Source organism: Alligator sinensis, unplaced genomic scaffold, assembly GCF_000455745.1.
Source record: "Alligator sinensis unplaced genomic scaffold, ASM45574v1 scaffold111_1, whole genome shotgun sequence".
Taxonomy (NCBI): Eukaryota; Metazoa; Chordata; order Crocodylia; family Alligatoridae; genus Alligator; species Alligator sinensis.
The window spans coordinates 1,340,226-1,359,018 of NW_005841875.1; the positions used below are offsets into that span (position 1 = coordinate 1,340,226).

General features: G+C 44.4%; 2 protein-coding genes across 2 annotated transcripts in view; both read left to right on the plus strand.

Annotated features, from left to right (window-relative positions):
* The first annotated feature begins 1,714 nt into the window (after positions 1–1,714).
* Positions 1,715–13,058, plus strand: LOC102385487 (leukocyte cell-derived chemotaxin-2-like). Its single transcript, XM_006017220.2, has 7 exons — positions 1,715–1,831; positions 3,430–3,567; positions 4,879–5,028; positions 5,673–7,356; positions 10,217–10,313; positions 10,910–11,055; positions 12,892–13,058. The coding sequence occupies exons 4-7, from the start codon at positions 7,311–7,313 to the stop codon at positions 13,056–13,058; spliced, it is 456 nt and encodes a 151-aa protein (XP_006017282.1). The 5' UTR covers positions 1,715–1,831; positions 3,430–3,567; positions 4,879–5,028; positions 5,673–7,310.
* A 3,434-nt stretch (positions 13,059–16,492) lies between these two features.
* The window catches only part of LOC102377621 (leukocyte cell-derived chemotaxin-2-like), a 5,528-nt gene continuing 3,227 nt past the window's right edge, over positions 16,493–18,793 (plus strand). Inside the window, exon 1 of the mRNA XM_014527851.2 lies at positions 16,493–16,626. Coding sequence (XP_014383337.1) covers positions 16,581–16,626 — 46 coding nt within the window. The 5' untranslated portion in view covers positions 16,493–16,580. The remainder of the gene's footprint in view (positions 16,627–18,793) is intronic.

Genomic DNA, 18,793 nt, shown 5'->3' on the forward strand with positions numbered 1-18,793 from the left:
GCAAAAAATTAGTAGGACGGTCCACCCTTCCCAGTCCCCAGCCTATGATTAAAGTCTGTACGTTCTTAACAGAGTGCATACGAGAGCAGATGGTGGTGTGGGGTCAATTGGATCATTGCCGTGTGTTTGTTTCTCAGCTCTCGGTAGCAGTGAAAGTGTTTGCAAGGTAGGAAAATGGAAGTTGTGGTGAAGGCAGCATAAGTGACCCAACTTCCCTTCTCAGCCCATCGTAGGACTTTCCTCAAAGATCTGGGGCAAAATTCCTTAATCTCTCAGGGGACAGCCTTACAAAGGTATTTTAGATATGTAGTGAGATGTAGCTTTACTTAAGCTCACTTAAGGAAAGTGGTGCCAACCTCCCACTGCAAGACAATAGGAGTTAGGTGCCTAATGCACTTGGGCACTCCTGTACATTTTACTAGGTCCCTACATGCATTTGGAGACATCTAAATACCTTTTGATTTTGGCTCCCAGAGTCTCAGTTCCACACTTGTAAAATGGAGAGGCTGCTATTTTTCCCTTTATTACAAGAATATTGGGAGGATAAGCATGTGGCTTAGGTAGCACTGTAGTCCACTGAGAAACAACCCATAAATAAGGGCCAATAAGGCACCATCTCCCAAGCTGACTCCTTGGGAGATGGTGAACAATCTCTTCTATTTCTCTGGACATTTATTTGGAAGAACTTCTAGTGTGAAATCCTGGTCCTCTTGAGATCAGTGACTTCCACATTTCACCCCAAAGGCTAGGAATCATTTCTATCACACACATATACACACAATCCTCCATTCTAGCACTGTTTTTAGCTGTCCTTAATGTTAGCAGAGTTAATTGATGGGAAAGCCTTCTGATTTGGATATCTGTAGCTGTCCACAGCTAATGTTAACCAGGTCTAAATCTGCTTCCACTCTTGCTTTGACTCTCGCTTGCAATAAACACCATATGCCAAAAGTTACAGCTCCAGCTCTTTCTGCTACTAGCTATGCAGCACAGCATGCCAGTATAATAGGAATGTCAAGAGTTAATACAAAAATCGCGTTGGTTTTTGCAGGAAAATTCTCTGCAAGGGAGAGACCATGCAAATTCATGCGAAACAAAGTATAACAGAAGGTACAGTATGTGAGCAAAGAAGAAACTATGTCCCTCATCTGCCCACTCAAAAACAGAACTAATGACAGTTTATCTCTCTTATCTTTGTCCAAGGAAATAGTTCAACGTACTCAGCAAATAGTTTAGCGTCCTCAGCTTAAATCCATTCAACTACTTCCATAAAGATCTGGAGTATCCTAACTTGAAATAAAAAGGATATTAGGGGGCTGAATCTTACTGTCCTGAACTATACCTCTACTGAACTCATTCCCCAATACCTCTGAAACAAGGAGAACAGGATTTGGTGGGGGGGCTCTCCTGGGGAAGGAGTCATCTGTGTTGACCCGGAACAGCTACAGCAGCTTGGGAACAACAGCCTTTCCGAGGCCACGGCATTTGCCCCTGTTCAACAGCACCACTCTGACAGAAGAGTATTCTTAATATCCTGCATAAGTTTCTTGTTAGTTATGAGCAAAGACCATCTTTGGAGAGTACTCAGGTAAAGAGAGACGGCGTGCTATGTTCTGTAATTAAGGAATGCTCAAGGGTTGGCATGGTCTTCTGCCTTCTGCAGGGAGTCAAAGTAGATACGTTTGGATTGGTTGGAAGGCTTGGACGCCGTTTGGCAGTATTTATAAGGAGCAGGATGAAAGGCAAGTGCTTTTCTTTTGAGCACAGAATTCTGATGAAGTACCCAGAATGCTTTCCTTCGTTCTTCTTCTCCTTGCTTTCATTTCTACTGGTAAGTCTCAAAGAGGATTGATAAGTATCTATCTGGAAATAAGCTACCTCAAACAGAATTGCATCGGCTTAAATAAGATCTAGAGATGAAAAAGTATCTTATAAGGAGCGAGATGATGGTGATGATGCATATTATTAACAATATTTGCTAGCAGCCAATTCCATATAAATGTAATGTTGCGAAATGTTCCAGTCCCATAGGTGTGCATAGAATAGCTGAGGAATATTTAATCAGTAAAAAAATAAAGTATGAGCCAATATTATCAGCAATAGAGAGTCTGTTGTATGCAGAAAGTCTTCAAGAGGGTGCTGTATATGATATGAGATCCGTACAGGATTGCAATGTTTGCTAGAGTTTTAGTTTCCTTTACAGCAACTCTTATTGAATCAAAGCACAGAACAAAACCCAAAAGCAGGCTTTGTGTCAAGAAAATTTGATTCCATTTAGCACTGAGCAGTTTAATTATTAGTATCTATTTATTGTAATGACCTAATTTAGAAAGCCTTTGAAATATTTAATGAGACTAGTGTTGAACTAATGTAGCCTGGTGATTGATAGATAAATTAGGGATGGGAAGATTTGGATAAACAAGTATTTGATGGGCAAGAATTCTCTCTTCCTGGCCCTACGTGGAACAAAACTTGACTAACGATCATCTTATTCTTTCATTTGCGGGTTATTGAAGTGTCTCCTGAGCTTTGCTTTCTTAACAATTCCCTTTCTGCTAAAGCTGGGCTTAGAACAGAAAAATAAGACGTCCCTTCTCAATATTCTGAGCATTAGAAATAAGGATCTGAAATGCAAGGGGAATGAAAAGTGGCATCACCCCTTTCCTCTTCAGCTAGGAAGCATTTTTGCAAGACTAAGCAGAGAAAGTAGCAGAGTGCCTGCTTGCAAAGAGAAGCTGTGCACTCTCAGAGACATGCCAGTTCATTCACCTAGCTCACAGTCTGTGGCCTCCTCCCTTGTGCTTTGGGGAGTGTCTTGTAGGACTGCACGGGCACAGGGGTCTGGGCTAGGTGTTGCTGCGGGCACTGGGGTCTCCACGTGGAACCAAGGGGATTCTGCATGTTCATCCATGAGCTATTTGCAATCTTACTTATGTCCCAAGAAAAACTGTCACTGCACAACTCTCTACTTGCTTCCTGAAATGTAGATCTCACAACTCTTTATTGCCATTAGCGAGGAAGGGAAAATTAGGCTATACTTAAAAGCCTTAGAAACATAACCACAGGGCATGCCTAGAAGCAGCTTCTAATTGGTTAAACTTCTTTTACTGTAGGAATCACACTCCTTGTAACTAGACTAAGAGATTCATCCTCAAGAAGGATTGCCAAACAGGAAAGTAGAGGTCATGCTGCTGTTATAATGTCTGTATGCAAAGAGTTAAATTGGCACTTTTCATCGGTATAATCATGTTTTAGAAAAAAATCTCACCACTCAGCTTCTGCTCAAGAATAGTCCAAACAGATCAACAGTTACCAAGAGCCTGTCTACTAAGGCTATTGCTGCTTTATTCAGCTTTCTGATCCACAGAGTTACTACATTGTCCATCAAGCAGGTGACGCTTCTGAAAAAAAGTCTCTTGTATTTGCCAGTTGCTGCTGATACTGAATGTACCAAATTAGGAGGGACATGTTACAACTATCGTCTGAGAAGGTGTTGGAATGATATGCTTGAAGGGAAGTGCCATGGCCACAGCGACCGAAGATGCTGCCTGCCTTGCCATTTATACTGTAAGCACAATGCGAACGCTCTTGTACTTTGCTTAAGAGGAACTTTTCTAGTTCTCTGAAGTGCACATACGTAACACATAGTGGCTACCTAAACATAGTCTCACTGGTTTAAAGCCCAGAAGAGCAAGGAACTTCATTTTTTAATTCAAACTTTGCAGCAGGCAGTAGATGGGCAGCACACAACTTTAACATTTGTTAAAATGTAGGGGGAGCTGCCTTCAAGGAATTTGCAAACTCTCTTTCCCCCCATCCTCACTTCTGTGGGTCTGTATAGGACGATGAAAAGCTGCCAGAGTTAGCACGCTAGGTTGGGTACTCTCACACAAGATGGGACTGTTGCAGAGAGATAAAGCACTGTCTTCAGGATATTGCTAAGGCAGCAAAATATATTACGGTAGCTGAATCTCTTTCCCCAGTTAGTATAGCTGGAGTTTAGCTTTAATTCTGAATCCCCAGTTGAAGTAACATTGCAGAGCTTAGAGCCCACCCAGAGATCAAGAACTGACAAACATATGTTGGAGCCTGCGCTTGCTTTTGGAAATACTTGGACAGGATTCACTTCTGGGAAAAGATTTTTATATATAGCACTTGGCCAGATAATTTAAGGAGCTGGTCATCCATCTACAAGTATTGGAAAGTTGGTATCACCAAAAAATAGGAGAGTAGTAGAAAAACAAATGACATTGAGTTGATTAAAATTACCTTGGGTATGACACTATAGATAATACTCTTTCATAATAGATTATAGACGTTCATGCTGGCTTCCACGATTCTGCCAGTGATCAGAAAGGCTGAAAATAGACAACCAGTTTGATTCACAGAATCATAGAAAATGAGGGTTGAAGGGACCTCAGGAGGTCACATCTAGTCCAGCCCCCTGCTCCAAGCAGGACCAGCCCCAACTACATCATCCCAGCCAAGGCTTTGTCTAGCCAGGTCTTAAAAACCTCCAAGGATGGAGATTGCACCACCTCTCTAGGTGACCTGTTCCAGCACCTCCCACCAGAGTATTTTGGGCCTCTCCAAATCCAGACTTTACAGACAACCAAGCTCAACATCCCACATTAAGTACCCATGAATCATTCAAATTAACACTTCACCTCAGAACAATTGCGGCTAATTTGACTTTTAAACCTAGTCTTGTAAACCTAGACCACACCTGTTTTGGTGTGACTGATAGACCGCACCAGTGTAGTCTGTTTTTAGCCAAAGAGACCATCACTATGACTAAGCTTGTTATAAATCATATATAAAACGAAGAAGATCAATTTCTAACATGGTTTTGTGAACAAGATTGTTATTATTCTTTAGGTAAAATGAATGAGCACATGTGGATTATATTCAAGGACCGCGCCTGTTTGCTGAACAAAGGAATATGTCAGTTTAGCACCAATTACTGTTCTGGTTCGTATACCAACTATAGATGTGGAGGCCCCTCATCACGGCAATGCTGCTTGCCTTGTAAGTGCGGTGCTTGAGGTTTGGAAAACGTTGGTAATTTTGAATACAAAGCATCAGAATACTTTTTTCCCTCCCTTTTATTATTTAAAACCATGGGTTTTCCAGCTCAACCCCCCACCCCAGTTGACGTTTGGAAATATTTTGTGAGTTGTGTATTTGAACTAGGGAAAGGCTTGTCCCTTGTCCCATATGAATTGAATGAATAAAGTTGAACTGAGCTAATTTTTTTCATGTAAACCTTTATGAAAAATGGCCTTTTCCACTTTTGAAAAAAAAAAAAACCCTCCACTTTTTATTTCCAAACAGATTTTTTTTGGCATTTCAAAATGTGAGATTCAAAATTCAAGATTGCTCAATTGTCCCTTTTTGACTGCATTTTCCCTTTTCTGTAAATGTCTGAGTATTTCTCGGTTCATTTGCATTGCCCCTCTCGCCCTTCTCCAATTTTTAAAGGCAATGGTTTTGTCCTAAGATCTGGAACTCCTTGTGCAGTTTTTTGCCAGGTCGAATAGGCAATGTCACTTCATCCACGAGTTTGCTATGACACACAGCTAGAGGGGACACATGGAAGAAAGTGGGTTGAGGGTACGAGCGTCCCATCAGATAGCGATATGTAACCTCGCTTTTCTCTTTGTATTTTCTAGCAAAGATGAATCCTTTCTGGCCACTGACAAGGTGAAGAGTCCTTTCTGGCCACCAACAGTGTGAAGAGCCAAAGATATAAACTTAACTGCCAGTTCCCAGCTTTCACCAACTAACTGCACTCCTCCCTTCCCCAAAATAACAGATTGCCTTATTCATGCTTCCGCCTACTTCTCTATTTCTCGAGTTTCCTGTAATCTTATTTAGCCACATAATTGTAGACTTTCCTATTTTCTTTTCGCCATAGTCAAGATCATAAGCATGTGTCTTTTCTTGCTGTTCACTCACAGGGGAACGGCACCTGTTATATGAGATAGATCAAACAGGGATAATAAAACATATTATGTAACCAGGTAGGAGGAATCATAGTTTGTGATGAATCAGAAAACATTTCCTGAACAGCATCATAAGAACCTGGTTGTGTTTAGCAGTGGTCCTCAACCATTTTAGACTCAAGGCACTGCTTGGAAAATGTCACCTCTCAGTTTTCACTCATTTTTTGACTGCAGAAAGATACTAGAGCAATTCTGTTGCAAAGAAATCAGGAAGACCACAACAGGTTGGCATGGTTTTAACACAGTGGATCCTTATTTGAAATCTCTGGGTTTATTTTATGACTCGTGTCTGTACACCTCACAGTGCTAACATTGCATGGCATACTGCAGCTCCCTGGTTGAGACTCACTCGTGATGAGCTTTTCCAGCCTAAGGTTGCTGGCTCATGCTTTACTTTGTATAGAGGCAGGTAGAAGGCAGGGCAGGTGGCACCTTAAAGACTTATTGGGTCAGAGAGCCATGAGCTTTCACAGGCAACAGCCAACTTGTGAATGGATGTGCTATGAACGACAAGTCCGTTCATAGCATCCGATAAACTAGGCTGTTGCTGATGAAAGCTCGTGTCTCGCTCAACCAGATAAGTCCATAAGCTACTGCCTTGCCCCAGCTTCTGCCTGATTTCACGCTACCGTGGAAAATTGCATCTTTGTACAGAGGGTACCGCTGGTCTAATAACTTTTCAAGAAGGGGAGATGGTTGTGGAAGGGTGTGCGAAAGCATGCTTGCGTCTGAAGTATCTGCCCAGATAGCTTAACAATCACTTGAACAGTCTTTCCATCCCTAGCCTATTCATTATTAGCTAAAATTTGGGATTCTGGTGCAGGCTGCTAAAAAATTTAAGAGAAAGATACTTCAAACTAGAACGCTTGTTTTTTTGTAGGTCTTCTTGTCTCAGACCAACACAGCTACCAAATACACCCCGGAGAAAGATACTTGAAATTTGTCCTTGAGTTTTACCTCTATCCTTCTCCCTCCCCCATTTTATTTTTAAATGCACTGTTCTGTTGCCAAAAAAAGAAAGAATGAAAGAACGAGTTAATTGTACAGTGCTCTATAAAACCACATCACTGCCGTTTGCCAAAGGCATTGGAATTTCACCACTGAATATTATCTCCCCTTCTGGGACCCCTCAGAGACATGGCCAGTCACCATTGGTATTTAGCTTTACAAATTTAGTCTTCAAAATTCTCTGATCATGTCTGATTGGCTAGGAATATGGATGCAGCCTCTGCAGGAATACACAGATATAAAGCAAAGCATCTCCAACCTTTCACTTGAAAACAGAGCTCTGGCGGTGGATGAAAAATGCACCCAGTCACCGTGATCACTTTTGCTCTTGTGATGCCATCTGGTAAGTGCAAATCATTCGGTAAAAGTCACGGATGATAAACCTGTTAGGGGTGTAAGGTTTATGGACCAATTTGGGATTAACTTCATTCTTGCTATTGAAAACTCCCTAAAATCCAAATGCTATACATATTTTTAACAGAACAGTCCTTTCAAGTTGCAGTGCAATAAAACAAAGCATTAATCGATGTCTCCTTCATAAAAAGGAATAGACAAGTTACAGTATACTAATTCCAGCAGGTTTTACTTAGGTCCTCTAAATGGCAAAAAAGGCCATTTTAGACTGATTTTGTCTGGCATCCTGTGTTCAAAGAAAGTATAGATTATTTGTTCACCTGTATTTTAAAGGTTTATTTTAAGCTTTTGTTTAATTTAAGCTTATCTAGTGGTATAGACAGTCTATATAGTTTTACTGTTAAAACTTTTGTAACAGTTTTTTTTTCCAGGTAGCCAAGAATGACTAAAGAAAACAGGTTTGAGTAAGATAGATACAATTTTTACCATAACGCTTATTTTTATAAATGTTGTAGACCCTTCATAGAACTACTGGTAGCTCAGAAAATGTTCATATCCTTTCTTCTCCATCAGTGAACTGGTGGAGTCACTGCTGTACAAGTGAAAAGGTCTCTGACCTAGGACTTCTATTAGATCCTTTGAATAACAGCAGAGGGTATTTAAAATGTATATATTATATGTAAAAAGTACTCTTCCTATTGAAATGTCAGACCTCACACTGTAATGCATTTTCCCATATATCAGCTATCTGATTAGCTGAACTCATTGTGAATATGATATAAACTATTTGTGCCTAGCACCGAGTGTATCTTGTTTTCTCTACTGTTAATGTGATTCCAATGGTCATAATGGCCATAGTGGAAGTGCACATGTTGCGGCTTCTCACAAATCTGCAAATCTGATAAATACCTGTCATCAATAATCTCAGACAGGACATGAGAAGAAGAATCAGTGAGGAGGCAGCTGCCAGCTCAACCCAACATGTTCTTATAGACTTATTTCTATATGTAACTGTTGACCCCTTAGCTCACATGGAATTGTTCCACAACTAAAATAAATGGTGTATACCTAGAAAAGGTCATTATTCAGCCTGCACAAGGAATATAGGATCTGACTAGAGAACATTTGTCTCTGGCCCTGAAAGCACTTAAAACACATGCATAACTTTGTTCATTTGAGCACATTCTCCGTGACTGATGGGATTACTGAGGCAGGTCTTCCATGTGTGTAAAGTGCTGTAGGATTTGTCCTTAGAGTGACTATTTCTTGCTTGATCCACCCCAAATCTTGGAACACTGAGCAACCACAAAGGATTGTAGGATTGATAGAAAACCCAGAAACCCTGGAGGAGAGTGGGGGGAACTGGTGGGGCCAGAAGTAGCTGGTATAAACACGCTGGGTTTATTTCGCCAACATGGGATTATTTCACCATGTTGGTGAAATAATCCTCCCCAAGATTCCTGAGGCGGTGTCCTGCGAAGGCCTGATGACTGGATGGTGAGCAGGAAAACTCTTCCCTTCCTGCCTCACCAAGCCTAATGGCTGCACGTGTGGAGGCAGCTCTCCTGTGGGAGGTTGTGGAACTACTGAAGAGTTTGACCTTAATCTTCTACATGCAAAATGAACCGTACTGAATGCAAACACTTGTACAGGAAAGCTGTGAGTACAAGGAAGAGTTATGTGGCAAAGCACTTTCCAAATCCCAAGATTTGCAATGAGATCCCCCAGGTCACATTCAAGCAAGGATCTTCTGTTGATCTGATCCCCTGTTTAGGATAAAACCAAACAGGATGGGCAGAGAGGCTTGGAGGCAGAGCTGTGCTACTGTTGCTATCAACAGGCAGAGAACAAGTTATAAAAATACAGGAGCAAATCTAAGATTGTAGAAGGCAGGGGGTGGGGAGCAGTCAGATGGTGGGGTGTCCAACTCCCGTGGCTCTACAGACCCTCCCTGTTTCCCCTCTCACTAATTGTACTCATCAGCGGTGACTTAAGACCCTGAAGCTGGCAACAGGCAAGCAGGTTGCAGGGTAGGCAATAGGGCTGTGCAAAGCTTTGGGTGCTGATTCAATTCAGAGGAGATTTGGCCTGATTCGGTGGCTGAATCTCCAAATCCAAATGGATTCAAAGCTGTCCAAATCTTTGGAAAAGATTTGGAGAGCTTCGATGATTCGGGCAGTCCCCACCTGCTGCAGCAGGGAGCTGGAACTGGACTCGGAGCAGGTAAGTAGGGGGCAGGGGAGGGAGGTTGGAGCGGGGAAGGGACCATGTGGGAACCTCTGCCAGGTCCCATCCCCTGCCTGCTCCCCTAGCCCCCGCCCCATGGCTGCCCTGCCTGACCAATCTCTGAATCAGATTCAGCTGAATCGATTCAGGGTAGTGATCTGAATCACCGAATCGAACCAATGTCCCCTGAATCAGCTGAATGCAAAGCGAATACTAGCCATTTCGCACAGGTCTAGTGGGCAGCAGTGGCCTTAGACCCCTGGGTCCCACACTACAAGCAGACTACATAAGCAAAGTGGGGTAAAGGGAGCAACTGCATCATTGCGTCTTCCCCCTCCTACCCACACCGTCTCTGCTAAATATGAGGTCAAAAGACAAACAATTTTTGTGGTGCTTCCAAAACCTCTGAGAAGTTAGAGTTTAAACTTTCTCCTCCTCCAAACCCTAACCCAAAGACCACAGACCCAACAGGAGACCTACCACGAACTCAGTGGCTTTGGATTGTGCTCTTAAATTCCACCCCAAAAAAAGAGTTAAAACGTATCATTTGACAATTACTATCCCTAAAAGAGGGGAAGGCCAATGCGAGCTGGGTGCTTATTCCCTTTCATCTCTTTTTGAAGCTTTTGCAGGGCCCTGGGCAAATATATGTTCAACTCAGCCAGCAAACAGAGTAAGAGGCTGCGATTCCAAAGGCTGCGGCGGATACACCAATGAAAGGTACAGCAACAAGGACTAAGGGGCACTGACAGCTAGGGTATATCAAACTCTGTTTAAAGGACAATGTTTAGCTGTGGCAGAAAATAAGGAGGGTAGAAAATGTGTATGTGGAAAGGAGTGCAGGATTGAGCAACCGTCTGTTCAAGGAATAGACAGCAAACAGCACAGGCAGCGTTCCACCTGCAAAGACGGAGTCTACAAAATAGTCCATCCGGGAAAGCCCACATGTAGATGAGGCTAGTTTGGTGGACAACAGCAGGTCATCTGAAGTCAAGGGAAGATGCAGGTTTATCTCTGGTAAAAGTCTGGACCCCACTGAAGCCAATGGAAAAATTCCCATAGATTTGATTGGAGCCAGAATTCCTCCCCACCCCCAGCTGCGTGAAAGCAAGAATCCAACCTGAGAAATGCCTTTTGAAAAACTGGAAAATGCAAGGTTTTCCATTCTTATTTAAGACTTTCAAATCTAATAGTACAAGCAAGTCAGCATGAGAATACAGTAATTCTGCAGAGTGTTATTGCATTCCCCATTGTGTTTCGTTACCTCAATGATGCACACGTTTACGTGGCTATTTACACATGCCCACCTCTTCCAGAGGAAGCCAGATGCACCAGGGGGTAGATGTCATCTGCAAGGATGGATCAGTCGTGTATTCTCCATTCACTGGAAACATTGACAGAAAAGTTAAGCCTTATGGAAACCATAATGCCATTGATAATGGCATTCAGCTTTCTGGATCAGGTAACTAAGACAAAGTACTTGGGGAGAGGTAGGCACACTCGAAGGGAGAAAGAGGCTGCAATTAGATTTAGACAGACTACAGAAGTGGGCAGATGGTAATAGGATGGGCTTCAATGTAGATAAATGCAGGGTGCTGCACCTGGGGAGAAGGACTCCACAGCACACATACAAGCTGGGGAGCTCCCCCCTTGTGAGCACAGAGGCGGAAAGGGATCTTGGAGTCATTATTGACTCCAAGATGAACATGAGCCGCCAATGCCAGACGGCAGCCAGCAAATCCACCCGCACCTTGTCGTGCATCCAACGGTGCATCTCAAGCCGGTCCAGAGAGGTGATGCTCCCCCTCTACACGACATTGGTCCGGCCTCAATTGGAGTACTGCGTCCAGTTCTGGGCACTGCACTTTGAGAAGGATGTGGCCTGCCTTAAGAGGGTCCAGAGGAGGGCCACCCGCTTGGTTGGAGGGCAACAGGGCAGGCCCTATGAGGAGAGGCTGAGGGACCTGAACCTGTTCAGCCTCAGCAAACGGAGGCTGAGGGGAGATTTGGTGGCTGCCTACAAACTTGTTAGGGGAGATTAGCAGCAAATAGGAAGGGTCCTATTCCCCCCAGCAGCACCTGGGGTGACAAGGAACAATGGCCAGAAGCTGCTAGAGAATAGGTTCAGGTTAGAGATTAGGAGGCACTGTTTCACTGTTAGGGTGGCTAGGATCTGGAACCAACTTCGTAGCAAAGTGGTCCTCGCTCCTACCTTGGGTAAATTAAAAAAGAAGTTGGATGAACACCTGTCTGGGGTCATGTGATCCCAGCGTGTGCTCCTGCCACTGGTGGGGGGGGTCAGACTAGATGATCTATTTAGGTCCTTTCTGACCCCTAACTACTATGAAACTATGAAACTATATTTCTGTATTTCCTAACCTTAATGATGGAGTGTACATATATACCCCACCCTGATTATTACTCACTGGGCCACACAAAAATCAGAACTTAACTAAGCTAGGAGTCATTTGTATTGGCTCATTTTAAATGCATGATTCAAACAGAACTGCAGTGTTCTGGCGTTTGAATCCAGGAGGAAAAAAAGCTAGAAACCTACTAGGCCAGTTGCCATTTCTACAGGAAAATTACTGCAGTTCTCACTTATGGATCTCCCTCATCAAAGGTGAGAAGGTCAATGACACCAAGCTCTTCCCGTGTGACAGCCTAACTTCAAACAAATCCCCAAAACACGTTGAGTTGGTGGACTCTTCCAAAAGGCAGAGTTAATTTTCTTAAGACGAATGAAGTTTTCTGTCACTAGAGGTTAATGAAGCCAGCAGTCTAGAGTCTAAAGGCAATAGTGATCCGCTGCTCAAAACGTAGCTCAGGAGCACAACCCTCAAAGAATAGGAATCTGTTGCAGCCTGAATTCAAGATCTTCAGGTTAACATAGTCTGGAGATCCATGATCCAGTATCTACTGTGTGTGTCAAAGTGGTAGGCACCACACAGTCAACCTCAAACTGAGGAGGATGTATATGTATGGGTCTGAGAAAATAATGATGGACTAGGTGCAAAAATTGTTGACATTTGGATTCAGCAGGTCCTATCAAGATTGGCTGCTTATAAGTAGTACACAGGCAACCTTCCCATACTTCAGATATAAAAGCCAAGGGCAGGGCCTAGTAAAGTGTCTGAAACGTATAGCTCCAAATTCATTATTAAAGTTATAATTAATATTGAGAATATTCAGTGTCCATATTGGGCCTTCTAATTGAATTACTATGACAGCTGCTAAGTCATTTTCATACAACTAATCATTTTCTTCTTTCTCTCTCCCTCTCTTTTCCTTTGAAAAGGACATTGCATTAAGATGTTTCATATCAAACCATTCAAGAGCAGAGGACCCATCAAGAAAGGCCAGAGACTTGGTGTAATGCTCCCAATGCAAAAAGTGTACCCTGGAATTACATCTCATGTTCACATCCAGAATTGTGACTTGACCGATCCAACTCACTACTTGTAAATGTGTGTAAATTCATGCACAAACATGAACCAAAACATTTGAGCTATTGTCTGTGTAGTTAAAACTGTTTCTCTCTAAAAAATGGAGCCAATAAAATGGAAGCCCTTTTATAAGGAACTGTGGTCCTTTTGTTGGGGCTTGGAGGAGTGAGGTGCCAAAGCTACTTATTCATAGATTCATAGATGTTAGGGACCGGAAGGGACCTCACAGATCATTGGGTCCAACCCCCCACACTAGGCAGGAAGACAGCTGGGGTTAGGTGACCCCAGCAAAGTGACTGTCAGGTCTCTTCTTGAAAACCTCCAGGGTAGGTGACTGCACTACCTCTGGGTGGAGTTTGTTTCACAGCCTGCACACTCCAACTGTGAAGGAGTTTTTCCTGCTATTAAGCCTGAAGCGGCCTTCCAGGAGTTTGTATCCATTGGTCCTGGTCTTCCGTGGGGGAGCCCTAGAGAACAGTTCTTCACCAAGCTCCTGATGTACTCCTCTGATACAGCGGTAAGCCGCTACCAAGTCCCCTCTCAACCTTCTCTTCTCTAGGCTAAGGCGACCCAGGTCCCTCAGCCTTTCCTCGTATGGCTCGCCTTGGAAGTCCCTAAGCACACGGGTGGCTCTTCTCTGTGTGGCGAGCCAGCAGGGGGTGCTCCTGCGTTGAGCCGACCACCTCACTGAGCCCGACCACCTTCCAGGCTCCGAGTGCCTCCCTGGGGTGCCTCACGTCCGGCCGACCCCCTTCCTGGAGCACACCCGCTAGCCTGGGGTTCCCGCTGCCACCACCCGGGGCTCTGGACTTAATTCTGGCTCTGTGCATCCTGGGAAACACAAGTCTAGCAGCCCCCAAGGGTACTTGGTTCAGTTCAGGAAGTTGGGATGCTTCCCTCAGTCGGAAGCACAAGTAGTGGTCTCCCTTAGTCAGCTGAACCAAGGGGACCCCAAGGCATAATCTAGACCCACTCCCAATAAGCCTCCCACACTAGATACCAAGGAGAACTTTATTGCTTACAAGGGGAGGGTTAGAATAGGGTACAGGGTAGAGCAATATCAGAGAAATCCCATACAGCAAAGTCCCCTGGCTGGCTAGCCTTTTGATCGTGCATCTGAGTTCCTGCAAGCTAGATATCCAGTTCGATCTCAGGTAGCTTACTCACAAGTATCATCCAGAGGCAGGTGGAGATTCCCTCTGGAGGCAGGCAGTTCCTTGATCATGAGTTTTGAGAGAGAGCAAGTTTCAGATGGTGCAGCTCTTCTCTGTCTCTGAGTCACCCTCATGGCTGCTGCCCCCTCCTCCTGGGCAGTCCTTAACTTATATAGCCCTTGTGACCTCATTTACCTGGTCCAATGGAGTCCAGCACCTGTTGGCAGTCAGCCAACCAATTTGAAATACATCACTAGTTGGCGGGCAGACTCTAGCCCATCAGGGAGGAATCCCCTCACCCAGGTATGTGACACTAGTCACGTAGGCAGAGGGAGCAGGTTTCCCCCTCCCTCAGGAATGTATCCAGCTCAGGTTACCTAAAGAGAGAGGGTAAAGGTGTGTGTCCTCTGCTGGGCCCATCTTAACCACATTTTCACGGAGCAGAGTTTTTGGGGGAGAAACAAAGGTGGCTTTCTGCCACACTCTGGACCCTCTCCAGGGTTTCCATGTCCTTGTTGAAGGGCGGCGCCCAGAACTGGACGCAGCACTCCACCGGCGGTCTCACCAGTGCTGACTACAGTGGGAGCATCACTACCCTAGTTTTACATGAGATGCATCGGTTGATGCATGCCAGTGTGTTATTTGCCGTGCTGGACACCGCCTCGCACCGACGGCTCATGTTCATGCGATGGTCAATCATTACCCCTAGGTCTCTTTCAGCCGTGGTGCAAGTCAAGCTGTCACCACTGCGCCTGTATGTATGTTGAGGGTTGTTTGTCCCCAGATGCAGCACATTACACTTGGTCGTGTTCAACTTCACCTGATTCTGGTTTGCCCAACCCTTGAGCCTGTCCAGGTCCACCTGTGTCTGCAACCTATCTCCTCTACGGCTACGCTTCAATCATGCGAGGGGTCCCACCAGATCTCCGTGATCCCTACCAGGTCATATTGCCCACTAGAGAGCAGGAGGGCTAGCCCCTCCTACTTGTTCCCCATGCTCCTGGCATTAGTGTACAGGCAGCTGAGGCCCACAACTCACACCCTGGATTTCCTGAGATGCTGCCGGAGAACTGTTTGGTTCACATTTTCAAAACCAGTTGTGCTTGTGTCCTCCACAAGGCAGCTTTCCTGTGTGCCAGTCCCCTGGCATGCTCCACTTGGAGTTCCTCCGTCCCCCAACAAAGTCCTTGATCCTCTCCCAGTAGGATAAACACTTACTGATAGGATGGGGCATGTCAGGGGAACATTTCCAGTGTCTTACCGGAAACTTTGGGAACTAAGCCAAGGTAAAGGTGCTCGGATTTGTTACTGACCAAAGGGGTTTCATTTTTGACCCCCACCCCCAAAAAAAACCCAAACAAAAAACAAAAAGCCCACAGCTGGTGTTTCCACTTCTGTGGAAAATTTAATTTAGTCAGATACCCTATTTTCCACCTTTTTTTTTTCTAATCCAGTTTCCAAAACTTAACCTTCTGCATGGAAATCAGTAAGAGCAAGAGAACTTGCTGGCTATCAAAAACATCCAATTACAAGCTCTGCTCTAAATGCCTATTGTGGCATGAGGCGTGCCCACGGGTAACCTGTTTCGGAAGTACAGGATTCTAGGAAACAAGGCTGACAGTTGTGTGTGTCATGGGTGTGTCTTCTAGAGGAACCACGCCTTGCGTGTGACAGTTGTGTGTGTCATGGGTGTGTCTTCTAGAGGAACCACGCCTTGCGTGTGACAGTTGTGTGTGTCATGGGTGTGTCTTCTAGAGGAACCACGCCTTGCGTGTGACAGTTGTGTGTGTCATGGGTGTGTCTTCTAGAGGAACCACGCCTTGCGTGTGACAGTTGTGTGTGTCATGGGTGTGTCTTCTAGAGGAACCACGCCTTGTGTGTGACAGATGTGTGTGTCATGGGTGTGTCTTCTGGAGGAACCAAATCCAAAACCCCAAAAAACCCCAGTGGTGCTACCTTTTCAAGGTCTTCCTGATTGTGCCATAATCAGTCTTCTCCACTTCTCTCTTAGCTGTAACGCTGGTTACTGAGGACAGACGCATCATACCCGCATCCTGCACTCACCTTCACAAAACACAAAGCTAGGAGGAGAGGGAGTGGGTGCAGGCTGAATGCATTGTACACTCCCTCTCCTAGAAACGTTTCCAGGGGTGGAAATTTTCCATTAATGTCTACCAGTAGAAATGAATGGCCTAAGTGGCCAATTGTATTTGTCTTTCACAACCAGACTTATCAGCAGCATTACTGGTTTATTTTCCTATTGCAATCCGGGAAATGAAACTGAAGATGGAAGTCTGACTGGGTAAGGAGAATATATAAATGAAGCTAGATGCACCACATTGCATCCTTGACTTGATCAAGAAGACACCAGTGAGAGACCTGCAAAAATGTTGACAATGAAGGTGATCGTTCTTGCTGGCTTACTGTCCATTGGTAAGTTAATACGGATATTTGCTACGTTTTGCTCATCTCTTTCTCAAGCTTCCTAGGAGAGGTTCCTTAGCTTTGCTATGAAGTAAATAGTCTTGCAGGGAACAATCCTTCCACATGGGCTTTTGTCTTGTGAAGGCTTAAGGCAAAATGCAATATTTTATTAACATTTTTCTCTAAGGAAATATAAAAACCTTCCTGTACAAAGTATTTTATTAGCAATTTGGAGTGCATGCTAGAACACATTAAAGGCTTGTCTCTGCACAGCCCTTTAAGAATATTAAGCTAAATCAGGTAAAGGTCCCTTGCTAAAGGGAACTCGGGCCACTTTATACCTGAAGAAAAGTCCTTATGAGGGGATTTACAATGCTTTTGTTTATGCACATAGTCCTCATCCCTTTATTTGATTTCCTTTACTTTCCTTGCGCGTCCCTATACAAACTGAAGCTGACTGGCTCTAGGCCAGGATAGCTGTAAAACTGACATGGTTTTAGACTAATTCCAGATTAAGACATGAGATAAATACCTGCACTCCGGTTGCTGGCATGGCTCTATTTCTTAGCGAGCAGAACCAGAGTCTTAAAACAAATGACTCTATTAGACAAAGTCACACAAAGAAGCTACAACCAAGCTATAACCTTCTAGACTGGCAGAAATGACCCACTTCTGTCCTCATCATCAACACAGCGTCATTGAGTTTAATCCTTGAGCTAAAAGTCAGACCCGTAGTCTGTGGCCTCGTTCACATTAAGGTTTTTTTGCTGAATATCTTTTTGTATTAATTCCATTGTACTAATAATTGAGTTGTATTCAAATCAAACAAGATGACAAGGCTGCCATCCATTTAACCGTGCTAATTTAGAACATCGTTAGCTAATCTAAATGAGATCATCTAATTGCATCGTCAGATGACACGATGCTTAAACTGGGCATATATGATTAGATATAACTTGTGTCATTATATATATTAAGTTAACTCTGCATTAACATGAGTGAAAGCAACTGTATGGAAACAAGGCTTGAGTTTACACTTGCTAACTACTCTCTTGTACAAGACTAGATAAGTCCCTTCAGCTGTGTATGTTTTATTTTTTCCTACAGTTGCGGCGGGACCCTGGGGACAAATATGCAATGGCAACCCCAAAAATAAATTAAGGACTTGTGATCACCTTGGCTGTGGACACTATAATGCTAAAAGGTAAGATACAATGTGACGTGCTAATAGTTAGTTCAGTATTATTGTGCCTAACAGATGTTTAAAGGGTAGAGATTCCCACTTGGATTTAAGATTGTAAAGTTAATACTATGCATAAACAGGCAGAGGAGTACAGTAGCTCCAATGGTGTTTTATAGTTTCATTCTGCAGAGATTACGTGCCCTCTACATTCATCCATGGAGGCCAGAATGTAAATCTCTGTTATCTGTTTTATCCATAAACACTTTCAGAATAAATGGGTTGCATAAAGGAGTGGATGTGTTATGTCAGGATGGATCAACAGTGCGGGCACCTTTCAGTGGAAGAATTGTCAGCCGGGCGAAGCCTTATGGAAATGGTAATGCTGTTGACAATGGCGTCCAGCTTTCTGGATCAGGTAAGTGAGACAAACTGCTTCTATATTTCTTAAACGTTAAAATCACTAGATACGGATACAATATGTTGGGTCATTCACAGAGATACATTAAAACCACATATGTATATATGTGCGTTAGCACCCTGCCCGGGTGGCCCTAGGGGGGCACTGCTGCCCTGGAGGGAAGCACCAGGCCCTGCTACAGCTCAGGGGTGGAGTGACCTGGTGGTAGCTGGCAGGGGCAGGCTCCGCCAAGGCAAAATTAAGCAGCGAGCGGCCTGATCTTTTTTTGTCCCGGAGCCTGCCTGCATCTCCCGCAGCTCTACAGCGATCTGCTGGAGGCATGGGCGACTGGTGCCTCCTTAGTCAAGGGGGTATGTGCCCCCACGGTGACCGGGGCAGGAGGGAGTTCCCCCTTGGCCAAACTTGCTAACCAGGGGAGGGGCGGTGGGGCAGAGGGGGGAAGAGGGTGTCCCCCACAGCCAATTGGGAGGCGGGCGATCACTATGGGCAGTCGTTGCAGCTGCTTCCAGCGGTGGCTGCAGCCGCTTCTGGCAGCACCATGGCACTCCAGTCCCCAGCTGGTACTTGCAGGGGGG